The following is a 27,325-nucleotide window of genomic DNA, read 5'->3' as shown; positions in this document are numbered from 1 at the left end:
CACCTCCTCATCCCTCTGGGACTGCAAGGACTTGCCGAGCACAGGTGGGTGGGATGCCGGGGCCAAGGGGAATCAAAACTGCTCTGAGTCAGGGCCTTGCAGGGCTGAGAATAGAGCCACGGTCCTGCTAAGGCTCAGCTGGGGACATGAGGCAGAGGAGGGTGAGGGTCCTGCCCGCAGCCTCGACCACATGTCCTGGCCACATGTGCTCTCCCCCATTCTTGTTTTTATGCCACCACTTTGAAGAAACGAAACAGGACCTGTCGCCTTTTATTTAAAAAATGTTGCTTGCCCTGCCTGGGGCTCCTATACAAAAACAAAACACAACCCAAAACGAGGCTTCTTCCTGACCAGAGACGGGCGGTAGGGACTGGAGCTCAGCAAAAGGAATGTGTACCCTGGGGTGGATGACCAGGAGGCCCCTGCCCCATGCTCCTCAGGATGGCCGGGCTGCCCCCTCCTTGCCAGAAGATGGAGGGGAGACGGTCCATTCTTCCAGATGCTCCGTGGGAGCCAAGCACCACTGGGTGGTTACCAGGCCGGGGCAGTGTTGGCCAGACGCCTCATCCGCCTGCAGGAGGGGAGAGGGCGGTGACCCTGGGCAGCTGCCCCTCCACCAGGGATCTCTAGGGCAGCCAGGGGAAGGGGCAGAGACAGGATGTGGTAGGTGGGATCCCCAGCCCCTCCCTCAGCCTTGGCCTGCTACTTGGGGCCCTGAAGCTGCCCTCTGTCCCACCCACCTCTCCAGGGGTACCGAAACCTGGTCTAGGCTGTGGTCAGACCGACCCAAGGGCTACTCTTGTCCCCTGCAGGACTAGACTGGGACTCATCATCCAGGGGCCTGCTGGGTCTCGGGAAAGGCGACGGTCCTGTCCTGCCTGAAAATGGGGCTGGGGAGGCACCTTGTGTTCCTGTCCTGGTCGCGGATCTTCTTCTCCATCTCGGCATCTGTTAGGGTCTCCAGCAGCGGGCACCACTGATCAGCATCGCCTGTGTTCCGGATGGCAATCTCCACCGTGGGCAAGGGGTTCTCACTGTGGAAGACAGGAGGAAGTAGACAGTTCACAGAGCAGCAGCCGGAGAAGCTCCAGAAAGCACTGTCCACGCCCCACGGGCAGCTGGAACGCTGGAGCCTGGTGTCTGTGCCTGGCCCCCAACAGGGCGGTGGGGGTGCTGCGGCCCAGTGGACACCACGACAGCGACTCCAGGTCTGCATGCTGGGGAAGGGTCCATAGGACAGCGTTGCAGGGCCAGCTGTTCCCACTGCACCTGTGGGGAGGGGGAGGGCCGTCGCCTCGCTCAGCGTCCACGAAAAAGGAAACCAAAGGAGTCCACCCAGGAGTCCAGATGCCGCTCACTGAAGGCCACTGCCCCTGATGGTCCCACACACAGCTCCTCAGCCTGTCATGGGGCCCAGAACCCACGACCCCTGACTTCTCCACCTTGGGGTCCCTCAGAAACGTCTCCGACTCCAGCTGAGGGCCATCTGCACACCCTCTGGCTAAGTGGACTCAGCGGTTGGGGGGTCAGCCTCAGCGAGGCCACCAAGGCTGGGGGTGCCTGACCGAGCTGCCACCTTTGCCAGGAGGGCCAAGCCCAGGCTGCCCGGTGAGCCTCAGCACAGCCCGAGCCCTGCTCCCATCTACCCAGAGCCCTGTAGAGTCAGCTCTGGAGGAGGGAGAGCAGGGGGGCCCCAGGGAGGTGCCCGGTGGATGATGGCACAGAAGAAAACAGGCCCCTGGCCTTGGTCTAAACACCTCATCTCGAAAGTGGGGACAATGTCCTTGCTGTGAGGGCTTTTAGAGGATCACTATTACTAAACATCCAAAGTACGTCCACTATGTGAGGGCCGGGTGCCACTCCCACAGCCCCCGCCCACCCCCCTCATGCTGCCCCTCGGCCTGGAGTCTCAGGGACCGCAGGCGCACGGGGCACAGCCCAGGACTGCCCTGCTCTCCTGCAGAAGTGGGGCTCGCCTCTTGCTGCCACAGCTTGGCCCGTGGGGTCCATGCCCATGAGGCCCGGAGCTGGAGCTGGTGCTGGTGACTCAGAGGCCTGTGGCTGGGCCGCCCCTCCTCGGCTGCTCCTGACAGCTGCTCCCCAGCCGGGTGGCGGTTTGGCAATCCCAAAACCATCCGGCCAAAGACCCAAACATCATTCCTCACCTCGAGGGCTCCCAGCCGCCTTCCTCAGGAAGGGGAAACATGAAAGTCGCCAAGCCCACGCGGAGGGGAGCCAAACATGTTTTCCTCTTAAACAAGAGCTGGAGCGTGGGTCCTGGAGGCCCCTGTGTTTACCTCCCCGTGGCTCTGGGAAGATTCCACCCTAGTGGGTTTGTTCTAAAATAAGAACTGCTTGAGCCAGGCACGGAAGGATGGGCCTGGAGCCAGCAGGCCCCATAGGTGTTGCAGGAGACATGCAAGCAGAGCCGCCCTGACGCCCTCAGAATCCCCTCTGAGGGGACTGTGCTTCCCGGGCCTCAAGGCCACCTGGGACCCTGATGTTCCCACGACCTGCGGTGTCCAGGCAGGGAGGCCATGGCTGAGGAGGCAGAGGACCTGGACGTTCATCTTCGATGTGACCTCACTTTTATGACCTCACGAGGTACAAGAGGCCAGCTGAGAAGCATGACTGTGCCCGCTTGGTAGAGGAGAACAAGGCTGCGATGGTGAGCAACCTGCCCACAGCTCCTCAGCTGGGAGGAGGGGGCAAAACTCGACGTTGCCCTCCTGTTTATGATCAACTAACTTTGGATAAGGGGCCAAACCCACTCAATGGGGACAGAGCAGTCTTTCCAACAAATGGTGCTGGGACAGGAGCCTGGATCAGGCCACTGTTTCTTAGTTATGACACCAAAAGCACAAGCAACAAAAGAAAAAGTAGATAAACTGGACATCATCAAAATTTAAAACTTTTGTGGGACTTCCCTTAACCCTTCCAGTGGTTAAGACTTCGCCTTCCAATGCAGTGGGTGCAGGTTCAATCCCTGGTCGGGGAGCTAAAATCCCACATGCCTCTCGCCAAAAAACCAAAACAAAACAGAAGCAATATTGTAATGAATTCAATAAAGACGTTAAAACAATGGTCCACATCAAAAAAAAAAGAATTTTAACTTTTGTGCCTGAAATGACACTGTCACGAAAGTGAAACATAAACCCACAAAAAGGGAGAGAATATTGCAAATCATGTATGTGATAAGGGACCTGTAGCTAGGATATATAATGAACTCTTACAACTAAATAATAAAACCAAATAACCCAATTAAAACTCAAAAGACTTGAATGACCTTTCGTCTAAAGAAGATATACACACGTCCAACAGCACATGAAAATATGCTCAACACCATCAGCCATTGGGAAATGCAAATCAAACCACACGGAGATGCCACTAGGGTGGCTAGGATCAAAGTCAGATAACAAAGGCTGGCGAGGATGTGGAGAAACTGGAGCCCTTGGTCCGCTGGAGAGAATGTAAAACCGCGCAGCTGCTTTGAAAACAAGTCTAGTGGTTCCTCCAAACGCTAAACAGAGCTACCACGTGACTCAGTAATTCCACCCCTAGGTACATACCCAAGAGAACTGAAAATAGGTGTTCAAACAAAACCTTGTGCACAAATGTTCACGGTAGCATTACTCTTAACAGCCAAAAGTTAACAAAACCCAAATGACCATCAACTGATGACTGGATAAATAAAGTATGGTCTGTCTATATGATGGAATATTATTCAGCCACAAAAAGGAATGAAGTTCTGATACAGGCTCCACATGGACGAACCCTGAAAACATTATGCTAAGAAGCTGGCCACAAAAAAACATATGTTATATGATTCTATTTACGTTAAGTATTCAGAACAGGCATATCTACAGACGGGAAGTAGATCAGCGGTTGCCCAGGACTGCGGAACTGTGCAAACACACAAAAACTCACTGAGTCGACACTCTAGGTGGTGAACGAAAACAAGCCGGCCAGCCCGGCCATGGGGCCAGCGCAGGGGCTGGAGCCCCAGGACTAACCTCTTCTGGTGGCTCTGGTCAGCCAGTCCACAACGACCCTGGTGCCTCCCAACCCTGAGGCTGTTCCAGTGACAATGCCTCTGTCCCCCACCGGGCACAGCTGCCAGGCTCTCTGACCCTTTGCCTGTCCCCAGCTTCCTCCAGCCGCTCCTGCCCTGGCCACCCGCTGCCTCCTCCCTGGCCCACACCCTCTGGCCTCGGTGGCCAGGCACTCGCACCTCCTCTGCTGGACAGCGCACTGGTTCTCCCCTGTGTCCCCAGCCAGGGCGGAGGGCTGGCCTGGAGGAGGTAGAGGAACTCTGCAGGATGCCACCCCCCTCATAGTCTCGGTGACCGTCTGACACCCTCACACCCTCTGCCCAGCCCTCCCCTGGGGAGCCCTGCCCCCTCGTCACTGACTCTTGTCTCCGTTCCGCTGGTTCCAAGACATCTGTATGTCCTTCTGGTTCAGCTCTATCCTCTAGCAGCCACACGCCCGCGTCCCCCTCATGCTCACTGCCTGCCTCTGCCCACATCAGGCTTGCCCGGCCCGCTGCCTGTTCTCCGCACTGGTGCCCCAGCTCACTAGCCTGTGACTAGCCTGCTCCACTGTCGCAGAGGAGGGCACCGCGGCCAGACACCAGGCTGGACTCAGTCTGGTGGAGACAGCCAGCACTGGCTCACAGGAATCCAGAGAGCTTCCAACAGGGGTGACGGGGCCCAGAGCTTAAAGTCCCCTTGAGGAGTCATGCGACTCAGCAGCTGCCAGGCTTCGCGTAGCAGAAACCAGGCTGGGGCTCCCCGTCCAGCTCTCTGTGGGCCAGGCAGGCCCTGGCCCCGGAGATGCGGCGAGCCCCTCTCCTTTCCCCAGGCAGAGGCTGGACAGCAGGGAAAGGCTGCTACTGGTCTCCCGGGGAGCTCCCGAGGTGTGGGGAGCGCAAGGGGAGAACGCGGGGTGGGGTCAGGAGACAAAGTTCCAGGCCCCCTGCTAGCCGCAGTCCTGCCCCTGGATGATAAAGCCTGACCCCGCACTCCCCTTCCTGTCCTGCCAGCTCTCCGAGCACCCCGCTGCCCAGCCCAGACCCAGCACACGCGAGCCCACGAAGCCTGGTTGGCTGGGGAAGTGCAGCAGCCCTCCTGATGCCAAAGGAGGCCTGTGGCCGCCTCCAGACCACCAGGCAGGCCGCACCCACCCAGCTGGCTGGGCCAGGCTGCTGTGGAGGGGGCATGCTTACCACAGTCCCCAGTGGGGCGGCCCTGCCTTTAATCCTGAGGATTTGAAAGCTGCATCCTCAGTACCAGAGTCATTCCCACCCACACAACGGAACGTGTTAACTAGCTGCTGAAATGGGAGCACTCCATTCCAGTCCTGACCTGCACCCCCCGGGGCCCCCGGGGGCCTGCTCTGGAGCTGCAGGTCGCACTGCCGACAGCCCGGAGCCCCGGCAATCAGAGCAGGAGGGATGCGGCCTCGTGTGTGGACACCCTCCAAGTCCCCCTGCTGCACACCAGTGAGATGTGGGCTCTGACTCAGCATTTGGTGATGAGGGACTCCCAGGACCTCAGGGTTGACTCTAGGAAGCAGGGCCACCCCAGACTGGCCCCAGTCCGGTCGGCCTCAGCTTGCATGCCGTCAGTGGACACACACCGCGACACCGTGAGCAGACCTCCCATGGGATGTGGAGTGTGGGCCTGTACCCACATCTGTGGAGCAGGATCCCCAGTTAGCGGGGCTGCTGGAGGTCATGGGAGGCCACGCATGTTATGTCAGCCGGGACGCCCAGGGCCTGAGGCCCTGCGGGTGTTGGTCATTCCTTCTCTCTTGCTCAGAGCTACAGGAAAACTGAGAAGGCTACCTCGTGGGATTTCTGGGGGAACCAGCTGATACAAACAGACTCATGCGCTCCCTTAGCTGTTTCGTCTCTTCAAGGCTCTTCATCTTTGCTCCTCTGCACCACCTTAAGGGGTGGTCCCTCAGTAATGGCCTCCAAATGTGGACGGTGACAGCTTGACGAGCAGAATAAATCCTAACATCCTATTTTGATGCAGAGATACTCAGCGCCGCCCCCGCTGGCACCCCATCCCGCAGAGGAAAAGGAGCTCAGGGGACAGGGCTGGATGTGACAAACAGTCCTGCTGGTGGGCGAGCTCTGCTATGTGGTTAACGCTCGCCGACTCCTGCCCCGGCCAGGCCCGCACGGCAGGGCCACCAGGAACAGGAAGGCCACATCTATGTCATGAGAAGCCCTGTCCCCCGGTCCACCCCCACCAGCACCCATGACACTGGACCAAATGCTATATTTACACTCCCTACCCCCCCCCGCCCCGTCCCCAGCAGCCTGAACGCTACTCCCTCTTCCACAGCGGCACCCAGTACGGGTCCAGCCGGCAGGGGCGCCCACCACCTGCTCTCTGACTGAACAAGCAGCCTCTTGACTCCCCTCCAGGGAAGGCAGCATGGAGTAGGCCTTGTTTGAGATTCAGTGCCAGTCCATCAGACGACCCCGACCGAGGAAGGGTCTGGGTGAGTGCAGGGAGGAGGTGGCGTGTGAGGGCGGCAGGGGCTGTTGGCGGCAGAGTGGGTGAGGACAGAGGGGCAGACCCGCCGCCTCCTTAGATCCTCCTCTGTGATGGGGGATGGGAGGAGCCAACAGAGGCCGTTGAGCCCGCAAAGCTGCTCTCGGCCAGACGGCATCATGAGGCTCCAGAAAGTCCCAAAGGCATCACCACACACAGGGGGAAGCCTTGTCCCCAGAATGGTCTGCAGAAGGAGGAGGAGGCACCTGTCCAAGACCTACCTGAAGGCGTAGGTCTTCTGATGCCAGCTCAGCTGTCCCCGGATGCTGTACGCGATGGTGGTGACGAACTCCCCGCCCAGCCCCAGCTCGGAGCACAGCTTCAGGGCAAACTTCTCCGGCGAGTTCTCCTTCTCTGACATGTCCCACTCGAACTGGTCCACCAGGGAGATGTTTCCCACGTGGATGTTCAGCTGGGCCAGAACCAGGAACACAAGTCAGAGCAGGCAGAACTGCATCCCCCCTCCAGGCCCATAAGGAAGTGGGACGGCTGCCCTTATCCCTCTGGCTGCAACTCCCCATCCGCAAACGGGGCTGACCCCACAGACCTCCTGGGCGGCCAGAGAGACTGTGGTTCAGGGCCTGGCACTGTCACCCTCTAGGGAGGGCCCCAGGCACCTGAGTCCCGCCTTGCCCCTGTTCCCACCCCCTCGCTCCCTGCACTGGCCGATACCCTCTTCTCTGCCCTTCTACCGCACCGCTCTGGACCTTTACAACGTGATAAACACTGGTCACTCATCAGATACTATCCCCGAGCCCTCACCTGAGCCAGCGCCCACCCCCCTACTCTGTCTCTTCACGGAACATGCCCCGCTCTGAAATCATCTGCTATGTGCGCTCACAGACTCACAGCCCACATGGCACAGGCAGGGCCTGGGCGTGTGGGGGTGGGGGGCGGCGGGAGCGGAGGCCATGCTGGTTCCTGCGCCTCGCTCCCCAGAGGCATCTGTGAGACGTGCCACCTGCAGCCACAGCCTGTGCCCCAGGAGCTCCCCACCCTGACTTTTCACCCCACAGATGACCTGGGCCTGCTCTGAAACTGGGCATCAGAGACTCACAGGAAGGACAACTCGGGGTCTGGCGGCATTCACTGGGCATCGTGTGGAGACCCCTGCCCCTGCTGTCCAGCCCTCTACCAGCCAAGCAGGCCACGGTGCACCTGCCCCTTCATGCTACTGTCCCCAGGCGCTCAGCTGGGCTTTTAAGATTCGGATCGGGACTCGTCCATGCCTTCAGAGAAATGTGAGGCCCTACCACCTGACCTGTGCATGAAGTCCTGCACGTCTGGGCCCCCTGCACGGCACTCCACTCTGCAGCCGAGGCCCCGCCACTCCCACCTCCAAGCCGCGCCCTTGCTGGGCGACCAACCAGGTCTGCGGGTGAGAATCGGAAGAGCCGGCCCTTCCCAGCAGGAACCACGTGTCTGGTGAGCCACGTCGGCACAGCAGGACTGGAAAGCGAAGCAGCAGCAGGCAGCCCGTGGACACATCACACGGGACCAAACCGCCCTGCGCACCACTCGGCCTGGCCATGAGGGGTGCCACGCAGACCGGTGCCTGTGTGTGCACTGCGCCGACTGCTCATCAACGCTATCGTTTATTAAGAAATACATACTCCTGCCGACCCAGGAGGCGCACAGGGGACGCACAGTGGGAAAAACAGACACAGAGTCATCTTCATGGGTTGACATCCAGTGCGGGGTTAAATACGTGAATGAGGGGACATCAGAGGTGTAGGTGCTGAGGGGAAGAGGGGGAGGGGCAGAAAGTGCAGTCAGCGGTTAGCCAGGAGCCCCAGGAAGGCCGCCCGGTGGAGGGGGCATTTTAGGAAGAACTGGACAAGCTGAGAGAGAGCAGGGTGGGGCTCCCAGGGGAGGGTCTGGGCAGAGCAGGGCCTGAGGCCTCCACAGAGGATGCAGGAAACTCACAGAATGGGGACTGGGAGCCGTCAGGGGGGTGGGGGGTGGTGAGGGGCGGCTGGACTGTGGGGCCAGGCCCCCCGAGCAGGCTCCCCAGCTTCAACCTGTATCACCCACATGCCATTCCCTCCCCCAGAAAGGGCCCACCAGCCCCCCAGAGTCTGACAGCTCCACCCTCAGCTGCACTGAGCCCCACGGCCCTGGAGGGCCAGGTGTCCTGGTCGCGGTGCCAGCCTAGGCTTTTGTTCCACCACTCCGGGAGCACCTGTGAGCGGCCGCCCTGAGCTAAGGCGCTGCTCTGTGAGGAGACATTGGTCAGATGTCATCCTTCACTGTGTCCCAGAAGCAGCCGGCTCCTCTGGAGTCTGTGACACATGGGAAACCCTGGATGTGGCCATCAGCGTGCTCGCCTACCAGGTGGCACGCTCCCCCAAGGTCACAGTGCCCACGAGGCTCTGCCTCCCCGGCAGCAGGCCTTCCCTGACCAGCTGTGTCCGGCCCCAATGCTGGCAGGCCCTCACGACCCCAACCAAGCAGGACCCCGACCTGGGGATGGTCTCCCAGCAGCCTACCAGCCGACACCATCCCATGGGTGGGGATTATAGGTGGGTGTGAGGACCTGAACGGACCCCACGGCTGAGAGCTGTTTAGTCACCAAGAAAGCCTCTGATCAGGGAGCAGGTGACGGTCCCAGGTGGATTTTCAACTGCCTGACAACTTTCTGTATGGCTGCCCACAAGCCCCATCAGGAAAATAAAAAGATGACACTCAGTTACAAGAAAATGTCAGAGAAGCCAGCTGTCAGACTCACAAGGACCCTCCCTGTGGCTGATCTCGCCTATTTGGAACCATGCAGTTGGGTGTAGCCAACTCTGCAAGTCCACGTCCCCACCATGGTTACAGGACAAAGATGCAGCACAGAGCGGAGTAGGGACCACCCTCCAGGGGTCACAGGCTGCGCACAGGAACACAGGTGTTGGTCCCACAGCTGCACCCCACACATCCCCACTGCTTCTCTCCCAGGACATCCCCCTTCTTTCTCACCCGTGCCCTTTTTCTGCTAGTTGGCCATAATGAGAAACTGAAGCAGGTTAAGAAAAATAAATTCATATTTCTTTTAAAAGAAATTAACTAGCAAGGAGGTTGAATCAGTAATTAAAAACCTCCCTACAAAGAAAAGCCCTGGACCGGATGGCTTTACTGGTGAATCCTACTAAATGTTTAAAGAAGAACTAATACCAATCCTTATCAAATCCTGCCAAAAACAGGATGGACTTGAGGGGGAAGGGTAAGCTGGGACGAAGTGAGAGAGTGCACGGACTTATAAATACAACCACATGTAAAACAGATAGCTAGTGGGAAGCAGCCGCATAGCACAGGGAGATCAGCTCGTTGCTTTGTAACCATCCAGAGGGGTGGCAAGGAGATGCAAGAGGGAGGAGATATGGGGATATATGTATATATATAGCTTATTCACTTCGTTATAAAGCAGAAACTAACACACCATTGTAAAGCAATTATGCTCCAATAAAGATGTTAAAAAAAAAAAATCCTGCCAAAAAACTGAAGAGCAAGGAACACTTCATAACTCATTGCCTTGATACCAAAGCCAGGCAAAGATACTACAAGAAAGGAAAACTATAGACCAATACTTCTTATGAACATTGATATGAAAATCCTCAACAGACTTCCCTGGTGGCACAGTGGTTAAGAATCCACCTGCCAATGCAAGAGACATGGGTTCGAGCCCAGGTCCGGGAAGATCCCACATGCCACAGAGCAACTAAGCCCATGCGCCACAACTACTGAGCCTGTGCTCTAGAGCCCAAGAGCCACACTACTGAAGCCCGTGAACCCAGAGCCTATGCTCTGCAACAAAGAGAAGCCACCACAATGAGAAGCCCGCACACCGCAATGAAAAGTAGCCCCCACTCGCTGCTACTAGAGAAAGCCCACACGCAGCAAGGAAGACCCAATGCAGCCATAAATAAATTTAAAAAAATAAATTCAACAAAATACTAGCAAAACTGAATTCAACAGCACATTAGAAGAATTACACATCATTATAAATGATACAACAACATAAATCAATTATAAAAAGTGGACTCTATTATGGCAATGCAGGGATGGCTCAATAAGAAAACCGATCAATGCAATAAACCACTTGAACAGAATGAAGGACAAAAACCATATGATCGGGGCTTCCCTGGTGGCGCAGTGGTTGGGAGTCCACCTGCCGATGCAGGGGACATGGGTTCATGCCCCAGTCCAGGAAGATCCCACATGCCACCGAGCAGCTGGGCCCGTGAGCCATGGCCACTGGGCTTGGGCGTCCGGAACCTGTGCTCCGAAACGGGAGAGGCCACAACAGTGAGAGGCCCACGTACCGCAAAAAACAAACAAACCAAAAAAACCCATATCATGTCAACAGATGCAGAAAAAAGCATTTGACAAAATTCAACACGCTTTCGTGGTAAAAGCACTCAATAAACTAAGAATAAGTGGAAACTATGTCAACATAAAATTAATACACAAAAAAATCAATGTAAATATCACACTCAATGGTGAAAGAATGGTAACTTTTCCTCTAAGATCAGGAACTAGCCAAGGATACCCACTCTTGCCACTTTTATCCAACATAGCATTGGAATTTCTAGCCAGAGCAATTAGGCAAAAAAAAAAATAGAAGGTATCCATTTGGAAAGGAAGAAGTAAAGCTATCTCTGTTCCCAGGTGATATGATCTTATTTGTAGAACACCTTAAAGATTCTACCAAAACACTATTAGAATAAATGAATTCAGCAAAGTAGGAGGATACAAAGTCAACACACAAAAATCGGTTGCATTTCTACACACTAACAATGAACAATCTGAAATTAAGAAAAAAATTCCAATTACAATAGCATCAAAAAGACTAAAATATTTAGAAATTAACTTAGCTAAGGAGATGAAAGACTTCTACAATGAAAACTATAAAACACACTGAAGGGACTTCCCTGGTGGCGTAGTGGTTAAGAATCCACCTGCCAATGCAGGGGACACGGGTTCTGAGCCCTGGTCTGGGAAGATCCCACATGCCATGGAGCAACTAAGCCCATGTGCCACAACTACTGAGCCTGCACTCTAGAGCCCGTGGGACACAACTACTGAAGCCCATGCACCTACAACCCGTGCTCCACAACAAAGAGAAGCCACCACAATGAGAAGCCCGCGCACCACAACGAAGAGTAGCCCCCATTCTCACAACTGGAGAAAGCCTGTGTACAGCAGCAAAGGCCCAAGGCAGCCAAAAATAAATAAATAAATAAATAAATTTAAATTTTAAATTAATTAATTAATTTAAATACATGCTGGGGCAACCAGTGGTTGAAAGTCCATCTGCTGATGCAGGGGACGTGGGTTCGTGCCCCGGTCCAGGAAGATCCCACATGCCACGGAGAGGCTAGGCCTGTGAGCCATGGCCGCTGAGCCTGCGCGTCCGGAGCCTGTGCTCCGCAACGGGAGAGGCCACAACGGTGAGAGGCCCGCGTACCGCAAAAAAAAAAAAAAAAAAAAAAAAACACAAAAATCATGCTGAAGTAAATTAAACACATAAATAAATGGAAAAACATCCCACGTTCATGGATTGGGAGACAATATTATAAAGATGTGAAGATTGCCCAAAGCAGTCTACAAATCCAATGTAATACTTATCAAAATCCCAACAATAGAGGGCTTCCCTGGTGGTGCAGTGGTTGAGAGTCCACCTGCCGATGCAGGGGACACGGGTTTGTGCCCTGGTCCGGGAGGATCCCGTGTGCCATGGAGTGGCTAGGACCGTGAGCCATGGCCGCTGAGCTTGTGCGTCTGGAGCCTGTGCTCCGCAACGGGAGAGGCCACAATAGTGGGAGGCCCAAGAACTGCCAAAAAAAAAAAAAAAAAAAATCCCAACAATATTTTTGCAGAAATAGAATAAAATCTATTTTAAAATTCATATGGAGGGACTTCCCTGGCAGATCAGTGGTTAACACTCTGTGCTTCCACTGCAGGGGGCCTGGGTTCGATCTCTGGCTGGGGAACTAAGATCCCACATGCACAGAGTTCAGCCAAGAAAAAAAAAATTCATATGGAATCTAAGAACAAAGGACATCCAGCCAAAACAATGATGAAAAAGAACAAAACTGGAAGACTCACACTTCCTAATTTCTAAACTTACTGCAAAGCTACAATAATCAAAACAGTGTGGTACCAACATAAAAACAGACAATAGACCAGTGGGACAGCCCATAAATAAACCCTCAAATATGTGGTCAAATGATTTTCAACAAAATTGACAAGACCATTCAATGAGGAAAGGATAGTCTTTTCAACAAATGGTTTTGGGAAAACAGGATATACATATGCAAAAAAAACGAAGCTGGACCCTTACCTAACACCATATGCAAAGATTAACTCAAAATGGATGGAACATATAAATGTAAGAGCTAAATCTATAAAACTCTTAGAAGAACACAGAGTGAAAGCTTTATGACATTGGATTTGGCAATGATTTCTCGGATATGCCACCAACGGCATACACAATAAATGAAAAAATAGACAAACTGGACTTTACCAAAATAAAAAAATTCTATGCATCAATGGGCACTATCAACAACATAAGAAGGCAACCCACAGAATAGAAGAAAATATTTGCAAATCACTTTATCTGAAAAGGGATTGCTATCTAGAAGACCCAGGGAACTGCTAAAGCTTAACAACAAAAACCTGATTCAAAAACACAAAGGACTTAAGCAGCCTTAGAGGATAAACAAATGGCCAATAAACACATGAAAAGATATTCAAGGTCACTAATCAACAGGGAAATGGGCTTCCCCGGTGGCGCAGTGGTTGAGAGTCCACCTGCGGATGCAGGGAACAGGGGTTTGTGCCCCGGTCCGGGAAGATCCCACATGCCACGGAGCGGCTCGGCCCGTGAGCCATGGCCACTGAGCCTGCGCGTCCGGAGCCTGTGCTCCGCAATGGGAGAGGCTGCAACAGTGAAAAGGCCCGCGTACGGTAAAAAAACAAACAAACAGGGAAATGCAAATCAAAACCACAATGAGATATTGCTTCATACCAAGCAGGCTCTGCAGCAGGCAGGCCTGGGCCCAAACCCCAGCTCTACCACTTCTCAGCAGGGCAGTTGGGGGTAGGTGGCCCCACCTCTTCACTTGTAACACAGCATCTTCCCCCAGGATGGTGGAGGTTACTGAGACAGTATGGGGTGTGCTTGGCGCAGCCTGCCCACAGGAAGAGTGTGGCAGTGTGCTCATCTTACTGTAGCCTTCCCTGCTCTACCTGTCAGCTGGCACAACCTCCTTTGTACCACCCAGGCTCTGCTCCACACCTGGCAAGGCCACAGCAGCACCCCAAATGCACCCAGAATGTGATACCTTACTCAGAAGCCAGCCCACACCTTTCCTGGGATAAGCTGCCTGAAGGACAGCTTTCCAGAAGCCCTGTCCCTCAGCATGAATCCCAGACAGGCTTCTGTTGAAGCCTCCACGTAGCTTCAGCACCCCATGACTCCCACCAGTATAAGGAAGGCCCTGGTGCAGGGCAGGGAGCTGCCTACCTTGATAATGACACGCTGGTCTGACTGGTCCTCCAGGATGCTGTCTGTGGGGTAGGACTCGATCTGCTGTCTGATGGCGGAGGCGATGGCTGGTACGAACGTCAGTGGGTTCAAATCCAGGTCATCACAGAGAATTTCTGAAAACATCTCAGGGGTCATCAGCTTCTCTGAAATGAGGTGAGAGGTATGGATTGCTGGTGGACTGCAGGGCCTAATGTCACCGTGCTCAGCCCTGACCTCCCCCAGCCTGTCCTCCTCTGCCAACCCACCTGGATGAAGATGAGCATAAAGATGAGGACGATGGATCCTCCCAGACACGGTAAGGAGAGGAAGCACAAGACGAACACCCCGCTTCTGGCCCTCAATCCATACACACACACCCCCTACACCTCGGGAGGTGGTCAAGACCCTATGTGCTCCCCAACCCCAGGCTCCCCGCTCCCGGGCTTAGGACTGCACGGCTCTGTTAGTTCTAACCAGTGAGCTGTCTGGGGAGGGGGGAAGCAAAGGCACTTCAGAGCTGACGTGCCACTTCCTCACCTCTTCCAACTCAGGCAACCAGGGAAGCCCACGTGGAGACACAGGGCGAAGATGGCCTCAGAGGAAACCAACGTTGCCAACACCCTGACTCAAGAACTGGGAGGAGATAAAACCTGCTGTTATGCCCCCCAGGCTGTGGGACTTTGTCACCGCGGCCTGAGCTAACACAGGTTCCTTCTGGACAAGCCACTTGGAAGCCAGCATCCACTGGAAGACGGAGCAGGTGCATGTCTATCCACCACTTCCTCCACAGTGGAAATCCCCCAGAGATCACCTGGGGCTGCGTGTGGCTTTTTACAACCCCCCCACTGAGTTTCTGACTCTGTGGGCAGCACACACACTCAACAAGGCGACAGCGTGGGGGTGGGTACGGATCCTGGATCCTGGAGATCCAGGCCTCAGGGGTGAGCTTCATGGGGACTGTCCACTACTGGCCGGACTACAGCAAGGTCCTGTGCAGTCAACTGTTTTCCCCAGACCTGCCCTTTCTCATAACCCAAACTTCAATGACCACGTGCCAAACTGGGATGAGCCACAGAGAAGGGAAAAAAAAGAGTGAATTCCCGGGTTTCCCTGGTGGTGCAGTGGTTTAAGAATCCGCCTGCCAATGCAGGGGACACAGGTTCAAGCCCTGGTCCGGGAGGATCCCACGTGCCATGGAGCAACTAAGCCTTGCGCCACAACTACTGAGCCTGCGCTCTAGAGCCCGCAAGCCACAACTACTGAGCCTGCATGCTACAACTACTGAGGCCCACACGCCTAGAGCCATGCTCCGCAACAAGATAAGCCACTGCAATGAGAAGCCTGTGCACTGCAACGAAGAGTAGACCCCGCTCTCTGCAACTAGAGAAAGCCTGCACGCAACAATGAAGACCCAATGCAGCCAAAAATAAAAATAAGTAAAATATATAAATTTATATATATATAAAAAAGGAATGAATTCCCTCACAAGCACTCGGCATGATTCCATCTTCAAGAACGGGGTCTGCTGGGACTTCCCTGATGGTGCAGTGGCTAAGAATCTGCCTGCCAATGCAGAGGACACAGGTTTGAGCCCTGGTCCGGGAAGATCCCACATGTGGCAGAGCAACTAAGCCCGTGCGCCACAACTACTAAGCCTAAGCTCTAGAGCCCATGAGCCAAAACTACTGAGCCTGTGTGCCACAACTACTGAAGCCCACATGCCTAGAGCCCGTGCTCTGCAATGAGAAGCCACCACAATGAGAAGCCCACACACTGCAGTGAAGAGTAGCCCCCGCTCACTGCAACTAGAGAAAGCCCGCACGCAACAAAGAAGGGAGGGAGGGAGGGAGGAAGAAAAGAAAGAAATAACTAAATAAATAAATAGAATGAGGTCTGTTTAACAGACAACTGACCCCACTATTTCACTAGCCCAGAAGAAGAGCTAGAGACCAACCCTCCTCACAGCACCATTGTGCCAGACCTGAACACTCAGCCAGCCTACTATTGATAACGCATACATCCAGTTTTGGAGAAGCAGCAGGAAGCTAAGGTGCTCAGGCCAAGCATCCTATGAGTATATTGTGCAGAGGATTTTAAAAGTTAACTTTTTTAGTCTATGATCGTTGTAGATTCAGATGCTGCCTTGATTACTGCAGCTCCACACCAAGTCTTGGGATTAGGAAGACTCATTCCTCCTACTTTCTTCTTTTCCAAAATTGCTTTAGCTACTCTAGTTCCTTTGCCTTTCCATTGAAATTTTAGAACAATTTTGTCTAAATCTACAAAATGTCTTGCTGGGATTTTCAAAGAAATTGCTTATAAACTTGCATATTAAAAGGGAAGAGATATGGAGATATATGTATATGTATAACTGACTCACTTTGTTATGAAGCAGAAACTAACACACCATTGTAAAGCAATTATACTCCAATAAAAATGAAAAAAAACTAAACTTGCATATTATTTTAGGGAGAATTAACATCTTGAATCTTCTGATCCATGAACATAGTTGTCTGTCCATTTATTCAGATCTCCTTTAATTACTTCCATCAGTGCTTTATAGTTTTCAGCATACAAAATGTTTCCTGAAACAAACTATATGTTTGTAAGATTTACATCTTTTTTCTTAACTGAGTAACTCTAAATAATAACATATTTTTATACTGGACATTTGAGTGTCCACGTGTTCACTGACAGTATATAATGTATAGAAATACAATTGACTTTTGCATGTCTATTTTGGGTCTTGTGACCTTGCTAAGACTCAGTTTTTAGTTCTAGCAGGTTTTCTTGGTAGGTCTCTTGAGATTTTCTATGTAGATAATCATGCCATCTACAAATAAAGACAGTTTTATTTCTTCCTTTCTGAAGCGTATGTTTTTTACATCATTTTCCTGCCTTATTACACTGGCTAGTACTTCCAGCACTATGTTGTCTATTCCCAATTTCCTGAGTTTTTATCAAGAACGAGTGCTGGATTTTGTTAAATGCTTTTTTTGTATCAAGTGATATAATCAAGGGATTTATTTATCTTTTCTAGTCTGTTAATATGATGGATCACACTGACTGATTTTCAAACAATGAACCAGGTTTGCATTCCAGGATTTGAACCCAAAGCCCACACCCTCTAAATCTACTCCACAGTGCTCTGAATGTCACAATCAGAGTCCAGGGTCCCCCTGACGGGCAGCAGGCAGGAAACAAGACTGTGTGCAAGATGGTGGGTTGGCCACCACATACCGTTCATGTTCCAGGTAAAGGCGTCCCGCAGCTTCTGCCCGTCTATCTCCATGTCCAGTCGGATGGGAACCAGCACCTCGGGCTGGGACGCGTTCTCATGGATCACAGCTGGGTCGTGGTCGTCAAAGCTGGAAGGGAGGCAGCAGCATGCTCAGCAAGGGGGACTGAGGTCCCTGCACCCAGGGCCTCCCTCTCTGCACCACTGGTCACTGTGACCTAACCAGAGGGGAAACCCTGCTTCTTACAGGGACTTGTCCACTATGGGCTGAGTCGGCAGAGACAGTGCCAGCAGGGGTCCACGGACACGTGGGATGGGAGGGGAGATGCTGACTTGGGCAGCAGGACAAGATGGAGATGTCCGAAGTAAGGGAGATTTAAGCCCCAAAGCATGTAGGACTTTCCCAGGAAACTGTAGGAAAGGAAGGGTACTCCCAAAAGTGGAAGCCCTTGAGCAAAGGCCGAGGGGCAGGAGAGTCAAGAGCTGCTGAGGGAAGGAGGGGTGCAGATGGGGCGGGGGAGCAGTGGGAGGATGCTGGGAAGCCACAGGGGTCCAAGTGCCCACAGTTCTCCATCTCCAGCCTCGACCCCGAGGGAGCCCCAGGAAGACTGAGAGCAAGGCAGTTCTGTGCTCACACCTGCATTTTAGGAAGACGAAGCGGGAAGATATGGGGTGAGGGTGGGCGCAGGAAACCCAAGGATGGAAGACCGAGGGTTGAGAACTGTTCTCAGAGAGCTGGGGGCACAGATGACAAATAAACAAACAAATGAGGAAAACACCCCCCTCTCCCCGCCCAGACACGAATGCTCTAGGACAGAGTGGCCATTCTAAAAGGGGAGGACCACTCTGAGAAGTGACATTCAAACAGGGATGGGGAGGGAGAAAAAGGAAGGGGGAGGAGGGAAGGAGGAGGAAGAAAGGGATGAGTCTGCAGATGCTGGCAGGAAGTGAGGGAATTGCGAGGGCAGGAGTGCCTGGGCAGCTGAAGAGCGCTGAGGAGGCCACTGTGCCTGAGATGAAGGGCGTTAGGAGCCAGGGCCAGAGAGCGGCAGGCACCACCAGGACTCTGTCACGTGGATGCTGGTGTGACGGGGCATCTAGAGGACCCGCCCTGGTTGAAGGGGCACACGCCCAGTGGGGAGCTGGCCAAAGGTGGTCGGATTCTGGACACTTGGAGAGCTGAGCAAGTAGAATTTGTGGAGACTGGCTCTATGCTGTGAGAAGGAGGAAGGGTTCCAGGATTGTGGCCCAGGCACAGGAAGGACGGGATTGCTGTGTCCTGGGCTAGAGAAGCCTGCAGGCAGCCTGTGCTGGAGGTGCCTGGGGCGGCATTCAGAGGACAGCTTAGTGGGCAGGAGCTTGAAAAATGGCCCCCCAGAGACATCTATGTCCTAAGTCTTGGAACCTGTGACTGTCACTTTACAGAGCAAAAAAGGAGAGGGAGCCTTGTCCAAGTGGGCCCTAAATTACATCACAAGTGTCCTCACAAGAAAGAGAGGGAGAGGGAGTTCCCTGGTGGCCTAGTGGTTAGGATTCCAGGTTTTCACTGCAGTGGCCCAGGTTCAATCCCTGGTCAGGGAACTGATATCCTGCAAACCACGCGGCACGGCCAGAAAAAAAAAAGAGAGTGATAGAGAAAGAGAGGGAGATTTCACACACACAGAGGAGGCCATGTGACCAGGGAGGAAGAGACTGGAGTGATGCTGCCACGAGCCAAGGAACGTGGCAGCTGCCAGCAGCTGGAAGGGACCCTGGAGGGAGCAGGGCCTGGCAACACCTTGATTCCGGCCCAGTGAAACTCCCGGCCTCTGGAACTGTGTGAGAATAAACTTGTGTTGCTTCAAGCCACCCAGTTTGTGGCGTTCTGTTCTGGCACCACGGGCAACTAAGCATCGAGTCATGTGGATGGCAGAGAAAAGGTCCAGGGACTGGACCCAGGAACGTTACCTGAGGAGCCGGGGGTGAGCGCAGGCAGAGCCAGGCTGGACCATGCAGAGGCCAGTCATGCTGGACGCTGAGGGAGACCAGCCCCAAGGAGGAGCAGTGCAGAGTTTCTGGGACAGGAGGTCAAAGCAGAGCGTTTTTCTGGGGAGGAGGAAACTAAAACATGCTGGAGGACCTCGGTGGAGTCAGAGAGCGAGGCCCACTCACCACAGCGGGAACGTCCTCTTCTTGTCCCGGCCCATGCGGTTCCTGTTGATGGTGGTGGAGCAGGGCACGGCGTCCAGGTGGTGGGAGCTGTTGGGCAGGGTGGGCACCCACTGGCTGTTCCTCTTAGCCTTCTGTTCCCTGGGAGACATGGAAATACCTCCGCTCAGTCTACGAGCCGAAACTGCCCACCAGGCATCAGGTCGTGGTCAATGGATGCCCACTGCGCCCCTGCTGGGCCCCAGGTCCCAGTGGGGACCTCTGTGCACCCCAGACTCCGCGGGTGTCTATTCCCTAGGCTCCCACCAGCACCTGCTCCTGGGTTAGGGGAGGTGCAGAAGGGCCCCAGCCCAGTGCCTCAGCCATGACCCAACGTGCTACATGCTGACCCAACGTGCTACAGCCACACGGAAGCAAAGTCCCTTCTGCCAGGAGGGGACTGTACAAGAAGGCTGCCCAGTAGAGTAGCCCTGGAGCAAAGGCTTAAATGCTGGGTCACGGTTCATGGGTGGAGGAGAGGAGAGCATTTCAGGAAGAACACAGAGGGCAGCAGGGCTGGAGACACAGAGAGGGTCCTGATTACAGGGGCTGGCGTGCTCTGCAGGAAACGGATGCACTCAGCAGGTGGCTGTGAGTCGCTGGAGGTTTGAAGCAGCCAGAGACTCAGACTGTTATTTTAGACATGCAGTCCAGGCTGAGACAGACTAGGCAACGGCTCTGGCCTCTGGGCCTTCAGACCAGTAGAAGTGAGAAGACACATTGATACATACTCTCTAGAAAATGATGCTCAAAGTAATCCAAGGAACCCATGTCCCAAAAGAGCTCACTCTTCTCTCCAAATTACAAGTTGCTTTTACTACTAGGAAAGTACCAAAAGCTGACCGACAGGAGTGGGTGGGCTCCCACATTGCTCTGCGAGCCCCTTCATCACCCTCGGGCCATGTCCCTAGTAACCTGGGAGCAACGTGAGGGCAGCAACTGTACGTAACTGACCTTTCCATCCCCAACCTCTGTACCATGTCACCTTCATGATTTTCCGTAACCGCATCGCTTGAAACAATGGCCTGCCCCCCGCCTTAGTGCTCCCACCATCTCATGCACCTAAACGCATGTTTTCTTGAAAGCTGAAAGCGTCACGCAGGTATTCTGCACGTCTCGCTCATGTGAGCCAGGTTTCGGGTTGCTGCAGGGTCTACTTACCCACAACACATCGTGTAACCCCAGATTATTTGGGTGTCTGCATCTTCGCTCACACAGCCTTTCCCTGAGGCAGGACACTCAAGGGGCTCCCTAGTTCCCTTTATAATTCACATGCCACCAATAGCATCTCTGTACTTATAATGGTTTTTGTTTACGGTATAAATTATTTCCCTGGGACAAATTCCCAGGGGTGGAATTAATAGATCAGAGACCAACAAAAAACTTTGGGGCCGCAATGCCTGAGGCAGAGCCGCCACGGTGGGCGTGAGTGTGCCCACTCCATGACGCCCTCCCCGGTTCTTTATGTTGCTAGTTATTTTTTTATTCTGCATTTTTAAAATCACACCCAAGAACAAACATCATTCCCTGTGTTTGTTTACTCCTGTGCTTCAGTGTGGATCACACTTTACCTATTTGTCTACATAAAATAGAGAAATACTTGGGGTATCCAAGTTTTTCTTATAAATCTAAATGAACAAACTCTACAAGGTAGCAACTTCCCAATTTCTCCCGTTTAACTGTTAGTGTAAATGCTCTTTCAAAGGATCTACGTTGATACGTTCAAATCTATTGTTTGTGTTTTTTGTGAGTTGATCTGGGCCGCTAATTGTTCTGACAGATTAGTGAATCCCACTTTCAAAGCATTTCTTAATGACTCTCCAGAACCCAAGACTTGACTTATGTTTCTTAGAAATTCCAAAGTCAGAAAAAACTTCGAAGCCTGGCTAAGATGATCTGTAAACACAATGGGTAAATTGCTGAAAAGTATTTTGGCTCCAGGGCATGAGAAAAATACCCGTGGGTGTCCCGAGAGCGAGCCGAGCCCGGGGGTGCAGTACCTGAGGTAGGTGGGGGGTTCCGTGCTGATGGATACGGCCTTGTACTTCTCATCGTTGCCATCCAGAATCTCTTCCACCTCGGAGGCTTTTAACAGAGTTACGCTGGTGGCCAGGGTCGTGTATCCATGATCTGCAACCAGAGATGCGGCTGCGGTCACCCTGCGGGAGGGCAGTGAGCAGCAGCAGCCAGGAGATGCAGCGCACTGAGGTCCTCACATGCAGGAGGTGGGAAAGCGGGTGTCAACCTCACTACTGCCCAATGCTGGCCTCTTCCAAAGGGGCGGTCTGGACCCTGGCTTTCTCTAGAAGCCCTCCCGGGTCAGCACTCCCTGGATGGACGGGGACTAACGTGTCCCGGGAGGAGCACTGGCTCCAGGCACAGGGGACGCCCATGGGCAGCTCAGCCCACGGGGCCTCTCGGGGAAAGGAAGGCTCCAGAGTGACACCGCCAGTGGGAAGAGGTCTGACACCGCTGCAGTCCACGACACGAAGCAAGGTGGAGATGAAATGAGGGATGAGAAACATTTTTCTTTTAAAACAAGAGCCCAGAGAGTTGGAAAGAGCTGCTGTACACCAAACAGGAATTCCTGGCCCAGCGCCAGTGGATGCGAGCTGCCCGGGAGCGGGGAGTTCTAGGCAGTTCGACCACAGCTCACCTAGGAAGCCTGGTGGAGAGACAGATGGTTACAGGAAAGAGTCTCCCGAGCGCGAGGCCAAAGAGTCGCCAAGGCTTCCAAGGGGCAAGCGCAGGTGGGGACGCACTGGTTAGTGACTGGCGCTCCACTGGGGCGGAGGGAGGACCAGGGAGGCTTTGGAAAGCGCGGGAGGGAGTGAAAAGTTACAGCAGCGCATAGAAAAGCAGCTCCGGCTCCTGCATTAAAAGAACATGGTAGACGAGACCAACGCAGGGCCTACAGACATACCGGCACGGGACAGACTGTAAAGCGCACATGCACACACGCAGGGACGCAGGCACACGCACGCAAACGGGCACACGCACGCAAACGGGCACACGCACGCAAACGGGCGACGCGCACGCACGCAGGCACACGCACACGAGGCCCGGGCCAGCTCCGCCAGGCAACCCTGCCAAAGGGAAGGCAGCTTCGACCAAGCCCAGAGGCACAGGGCCTCTCCCCAGCTCAGAGGTGAGGAGCACCCTCTGCCCGCCCTCCCGGGTCGGGTGGCAGCGCCCCACAGCCCCAAGCGGGACATGCACACGAGCACCAGCGGACCGACTGCCAGAACCAAGTGCCACACGATGGATGTGCGCTGGGAAGCGAAGCGGTGAAAGCCCGAGGGGAGAGGGGGCTGGGGCGGCCCCCCGCCGCCCGGGCGCATGGAGGGTGACGATGGCAACACGCCCGCGGCATATGGTAGAGCATCACAGCATTCCTAAAACGTTTTCAGACCAGTGGTCTTCACAACACCCTCTCCGCCCTGGCCCCGCCCCCTCCACCTACTGCCCGCTGCCAACACCTGACCCTGACCGACCCTGACGGAGGACCACCCGCTCCAGGGGGCCCCCAGGACACTCCGCCACCCTAAGGTCAGGGCTGCCGTGAAGACGCTCCGGAGTGAAAACGTTTTATCTTCATGACATAAGCGAGTGGTTTTGAAACAGGTTTACAAACCCTCGTGAAGACGCACCCTTAGTGTTAGGTTTTGTTTTTTTACCATGTGACGATGCAACTATTTTCTTCCTCTCTTCCACAGTGGCTAGTCGCCTCCAGAGCGAGGGGTATCTCTTGTACAGAGAACCTCGGAACATACGGAGGTAGTTTCCCACCTATGAGTAAAGCGAGAAGGCTCATTATGAGGGTCGCAGCTCCTCGAGGAAGGGGAGGGCCCTGGCTCAGAGGCTCTGCTGGATGAGTGACAGACAAACACACCTCGACTTGGCCCCCAGGCCTCCAGGCGCCAGGCTTCCAGCAGCAGTAAAAATACATTCTGCTGACATCAGGGGTTCAACAGCAGTTCGTATCTGGCCTACATCTGTTCCTCTGGCAGGGGTAATAACATCTGCATCCTGACGACAGGACCAAATTCAGAAAGGCCTGACCAGACACTGGGGACGCAGGCCCCCCGAGCTCACTAAGCAGCTCGATGTGATTCTGATTTTGGACTAAGGATCTCTGGCACTTTCCAGAAATGCAAGGCCTCTCTGACTTTCTTTTATCTTAAGACTTTGATATTTTTACGATGTAATAAAGACCAAAAAGGTCTTTTAATTTTAGACAGATGCAGGATAATTTCCCCCATGGCCTTTGTTGCTTTGTTTAGTAACAAAACTCAAACCAGAAATACCAAAGGAATTTTCCAAAGAGTTTAAAATGCACTTATCAGCAGTCCTTAGATTGCTATATAAATCATTACTGCCCCAAACAATAGCTTCAGTTTGCCTGTACCAAATACTCGAAGTACGGCTTACTTGATGAAAAGAAATCTAGTCCTAAAGTTTTTATAGAGAAACTCCATTGTTTCACTGACTTTTCAAAAACGAACACTTGAGTCACATGGCCAGGGACAGGAGGTGGACTGGGTGCTGGCTCCACCTGTGACCAGGCATCACTTCCCTTTTCTGGGTCTCCCTGCTTCTCTGTCAGACGTTCATCAGCTGTGAGGTTCACCCACGAAGGACCACTTCTACTACTTTCCCACTTACCTACCCCATTATAGTATATTTATTTTTAAAAAGTTTCTCCATTTTCCATGAATCAAAGATTTACATGATGCCCAACCAGGGCTGCCGAACAGTGCAAGAGAAAGTGGCCACAGGGTCACTGGTGCTCCCCACTGCAGGCACAGACCCATGCGAGTTATTTGGCTTGAGTGTGGTTACCGTCCAAGGGTAAACACATAGTTTCCATTAGGTTTTTGAAAAGACACTGACTGTAATGCCCCCACTACTACTTTGCAGGTCCTGCAGACCTCCCACACTCCTAGGCCCTTCCCAAGGTCCCTTCAGAACTTAGGAGACCAGGCCTGCCTTCCTGGGTTTTCCCTGAACCAGCCTTTGCCACCTCTGGACCCGGGTTTCCCAAATGGAAAACCAAGCTGTGGTTATGAGGATTTCCTAGGATCCTCTTAGCAGTGACTCTGGCATGGTGACAACGGCTGCCTGCAGATGGCAGGAGAAGGGTGACACGCTCACTGCACCTGTGGATGCCCTCCCAAGGCTGCTACACCCAAGTGTGTGGGGGCGCTGAGGGTGTTGCTCTGGCGGGCCCACCTCTCTGAATATGGTGCCTGTTTGCCAAGGGCAAGGGGCCTGGGGGTCATCCACCCAATGCTGTCAGAGGAGCTGCTGCTTATCAGTAGACAGCACTCTGACCCTGAACCCTTCCCAGGCCTCCCAAGGCCTGATGATTGTTAAGCCAGGCCCCAGAAAGCAAACTGCCTCTCCCTTCTCCCATGTGGTCTCTATATACTGTATCTCAGGACAAACATTCTCACTCAACAGGGCTGAAAGAGAAGACTGCAGTTAGCTGTCTAGAATCTAAAATGTGCTAAGGGGAAGATCTTAGAGACCATCTAGTCTAAGCATCTCATTACATACATGAGAAAAGTGACACACAGGCAGAGCTGGAACCAGGCCTCCTGACGTTCTGCCCACTTGGCTGTGGGCTCCACCTAATAAATGCAAGCTTGATTTTCAAAAGTACCACCGACTCAGGGTCAATGCTCAACTGACTGCTCTTCCTGCCCGTTAGATCAGGTAAAGGTTTCTTTCTTTCTTTTTTTTTCTTAAATTAACTACTAATTTATTTTTGGCTGCACTGGGTCTTCGCTGCTACGTGCAGGCTTTCTCTAGTGGCAGTGAGCAGGGCCTACTCTTCGTTGTGGTGCATGGACTTCTCATTGCGGTGGCTTCTCTTGTTGCAGAGCACAGGCTCTAGGCGTGCGGGCTTCAGTATTTTGCAGCACACGAGCTCAGTAATTGTGGCTCGCAGGCTCTAGATCGCAGGCTCAGTAGTTGTGGCTCATGGGCTTAGTTGCTCCGCAGCATGTGGGATATTCCTGGACCAGGGCTCAAACCCATGTCCCCTGCACTGGCAGGCGGATTCTTAACCACAGCGCCACCAGGGAAGTCCCAGGTAAAGGTTTCTTTAAACAATCTGTCCATCATCACAAACTGAAACTCCTCCACTGCCTTTGTGCCCACCAGCCAATGAGGACCATTCTGAGCTATGGCAGATGGCAGGCACTGGCTCCTCTCCTCAGCACAGCTAGCTTTGAAGAGTATTTTTGTGATGACATGAAAAATGTGTTGCATCCTGCCCCTTGTGTTTTACAAAAACTGGTGAAAAAAGGAAACACTAAGGTTCTGATGCTACTGAAAACACTGGTCTCATAACTCAATACAACTCAGACAAGTCAGGAATCACAGGGAGTCCTGGAAGCCTCAGTGTGACCATCATGAGGCTTAATTCATTCACACTATGTTCAATTGTGATGGAAAAAAAAAACATTGTGGGGGAAAAAAAGAAAAAAAAAAGGAATGAAATGTCTAATACTGAAAACTGCTACAAGGAGAAGCAACCGCTGGCATTTGTAACTGCTTTAACTCTCCAAGATCTGCACTTAGCTCATTACATGAGGAAGACACTACTGCTTGGTGTTTGCACATCTAAATTGCATATCCATAATTGAAAAATATATGTGTATGTGCATGTACACACACAGACCTGGGACTGCCAAAAAGCCTAGTTTGAGGCAATCTGGAAAAACTTAATATACTTGGTATAAACTACCAGTGAAGAACCAGTTGTAGGGTTTTCCTAAAGTCAGTCAACCACATGATTCAACAAAGTGCTGAAAAGTTACTTTTAGTTAAGGATTAAAGCATAAGGCTCTTTCCCCTGTACTAACTCAGAGTTAGTTCAAGATATCCGAAGTGTCAAGCGCTTCCGAATTGCTGATAGATCTAACTCGGGGGCTGCGGCCTTAGCCATCCAAAAGCAAGTATCCTCCTCCCAACCTGTTTCCTCACTGGTAATCAAAGGTCAGAACAACTCCCCGCCCACCTCAAAGTTCACGAACACGAAGGGAGTGAGCCCTCACTAAGCCCCGTGTTTCGAACATACGATTTCAGGATCCCAGCTCCAGCAGTGTGGGACAGGTGCGCGTGAGGGGTACAACATCTCCCCCCACGTGTCGCAAGAGATAACACCCCGTTTCTATGTGTCCGGCTGGAGCAGTGAAACTCAGCGTGGCCCCGTGGCCCCGGGACGCCGCAGCCCTGGCAGCCGGGGGAGTCCGGGACTCCGCAACACCGGTGGGTGAACCGAGCGCGGGGCTGGGGACTGCTCAACCACGCCCCGGTCAAACCGCGCCCCCAGACACAGACAGACCACGCCCCACTGGCCGGCCGCGCAGGCGCGCGCCCGCCCGTCCGCCGCGATGAATGGAGACGCGCGTTCCCGGCGCGCAGACCCGCCCCGAGGCTCCCGCGGGGACCAGGCCGGCCCGGGGCCCGAAGAGAGAGGACGCGCCGCGGGCTACCTCAGAGCCGATCATGTAGAACTCGCCGTCGTCTTCCAGCTGGAACTTGACAGGCTTCTGCCCGAAGGTCTTGCTCAGCGCCATCATCATCATTGCGGCGGCAGAGTCGGGCGGCCACGATCGGGCTGCGAGGGTCAGGAGGGCTGAGGCGGGGCCGGGGCGCGCCGAGCCCAGGGAAGCCGAAGCCGGAGGCGAAGGGCTGGCCGAGCCGGGCCAGGTACTTGCGCCGCCGCCGGGCTCCTCCACCGCCGCAGCAGACGACGACCAGGCCGCACTCAGTGCGCAGGCGCGGGCGTTGACGCTGACGCGCGCG

General features: G+C 53.7%; 1 protein-coding gene across 3 annotated transcripts; it reads right to left on the bottom strand.

The window, feature by feature from the left end:
- Window positions 1-257: 257 nt before the first annotated feature.
- On the bottom strand, window positions 258-27,305 carry SMARCB1 (SWI/SNF related BAF chromatin remodeling complex subunit B1). Of its 3 annotated transcripts, none has more exons than XM_030836267.3 (9): window positions 27,013-27,304; window positions 23,185-23,296; window positions 21,508-21,637; window positions 19,472-19,609; window positions 17,323-17,450; window positions 14,080-14,246; window positions 6,791-6,981; window positions 903-1,034; window positions 258-571 (listed from the first exon to the last, which is right to left on the bottom strand). In XM_030836267.3, the coding sequence occupies exons 1-9, from the start codon at window positions 27,103-27,105 to the stop codon at window positions 532-534; spliced, it is 1,131 nt and encodes a 376-aa protein (XP_030692127.1). In that variant the 5' UTR covers window positions 27,106-27,304; the 3' UTR covers window positions 258-531. The 3 variants fall into 3 exon arrangements, with proteins under 3 accessions (XP_030692127.1, XP_030692126.1, XP_060166012.1); XM_030836266.3 differs by having other exon boundaries at window positions 23,158-23,296; window positions 27,013-27,303; XM_060310029.1 differs by lacking the exons at window positions 258-571; window positions 903-1,034; window positions 6,791-6,981 and adding an exon at window positions 10,023-12,385 and having other exon boundaries at window positions 23,158-23,296; window positions 27,013-27,305.
- Window positions 27,306-27,325: the final 20 nt, after the last annotated feature.

This window comes from Globicephala melas, chromosome 13, assembly GCF_963455315.2.
Source record: "Globicephala melas chromosome 13, mGloMel1.2, whole genome shotgun sequence".
Lineage (NCBI taxonomy): Eukaryota > Metazoa > Chordata > Mammalia > Artiodactyla > Delphinidae > Globicephala > Globicephala melas.
This window is presented reverse-complemented; position numbering and strand designations above follow the sequence as displayed.

Bases quoted from the DNA above. Each gene is read 5' to 3' on its own strand.
- SMARCB1 (XM_030836266.3), bottom strand. From the start codon at position 27,105: ATGATGATGATGGCGCTGAGCAAGACCTTCGGGCAGAAGCCTGTCAAG. The intron at 14,247-17,322 runs GTATGTGGTGGC...ACCTCATTTCAG, and splicing joins CTTTACCTGGAACATGAACG to AGAAGCTGATGACCCCTGAG. The intron at 572-902 runs GTGCCTCCCCAG...CCCCTCCTGCAG, and splicing joins GACCAGGACAGGAACACAAG to GCGGATGAGGCGTCTGGCCA.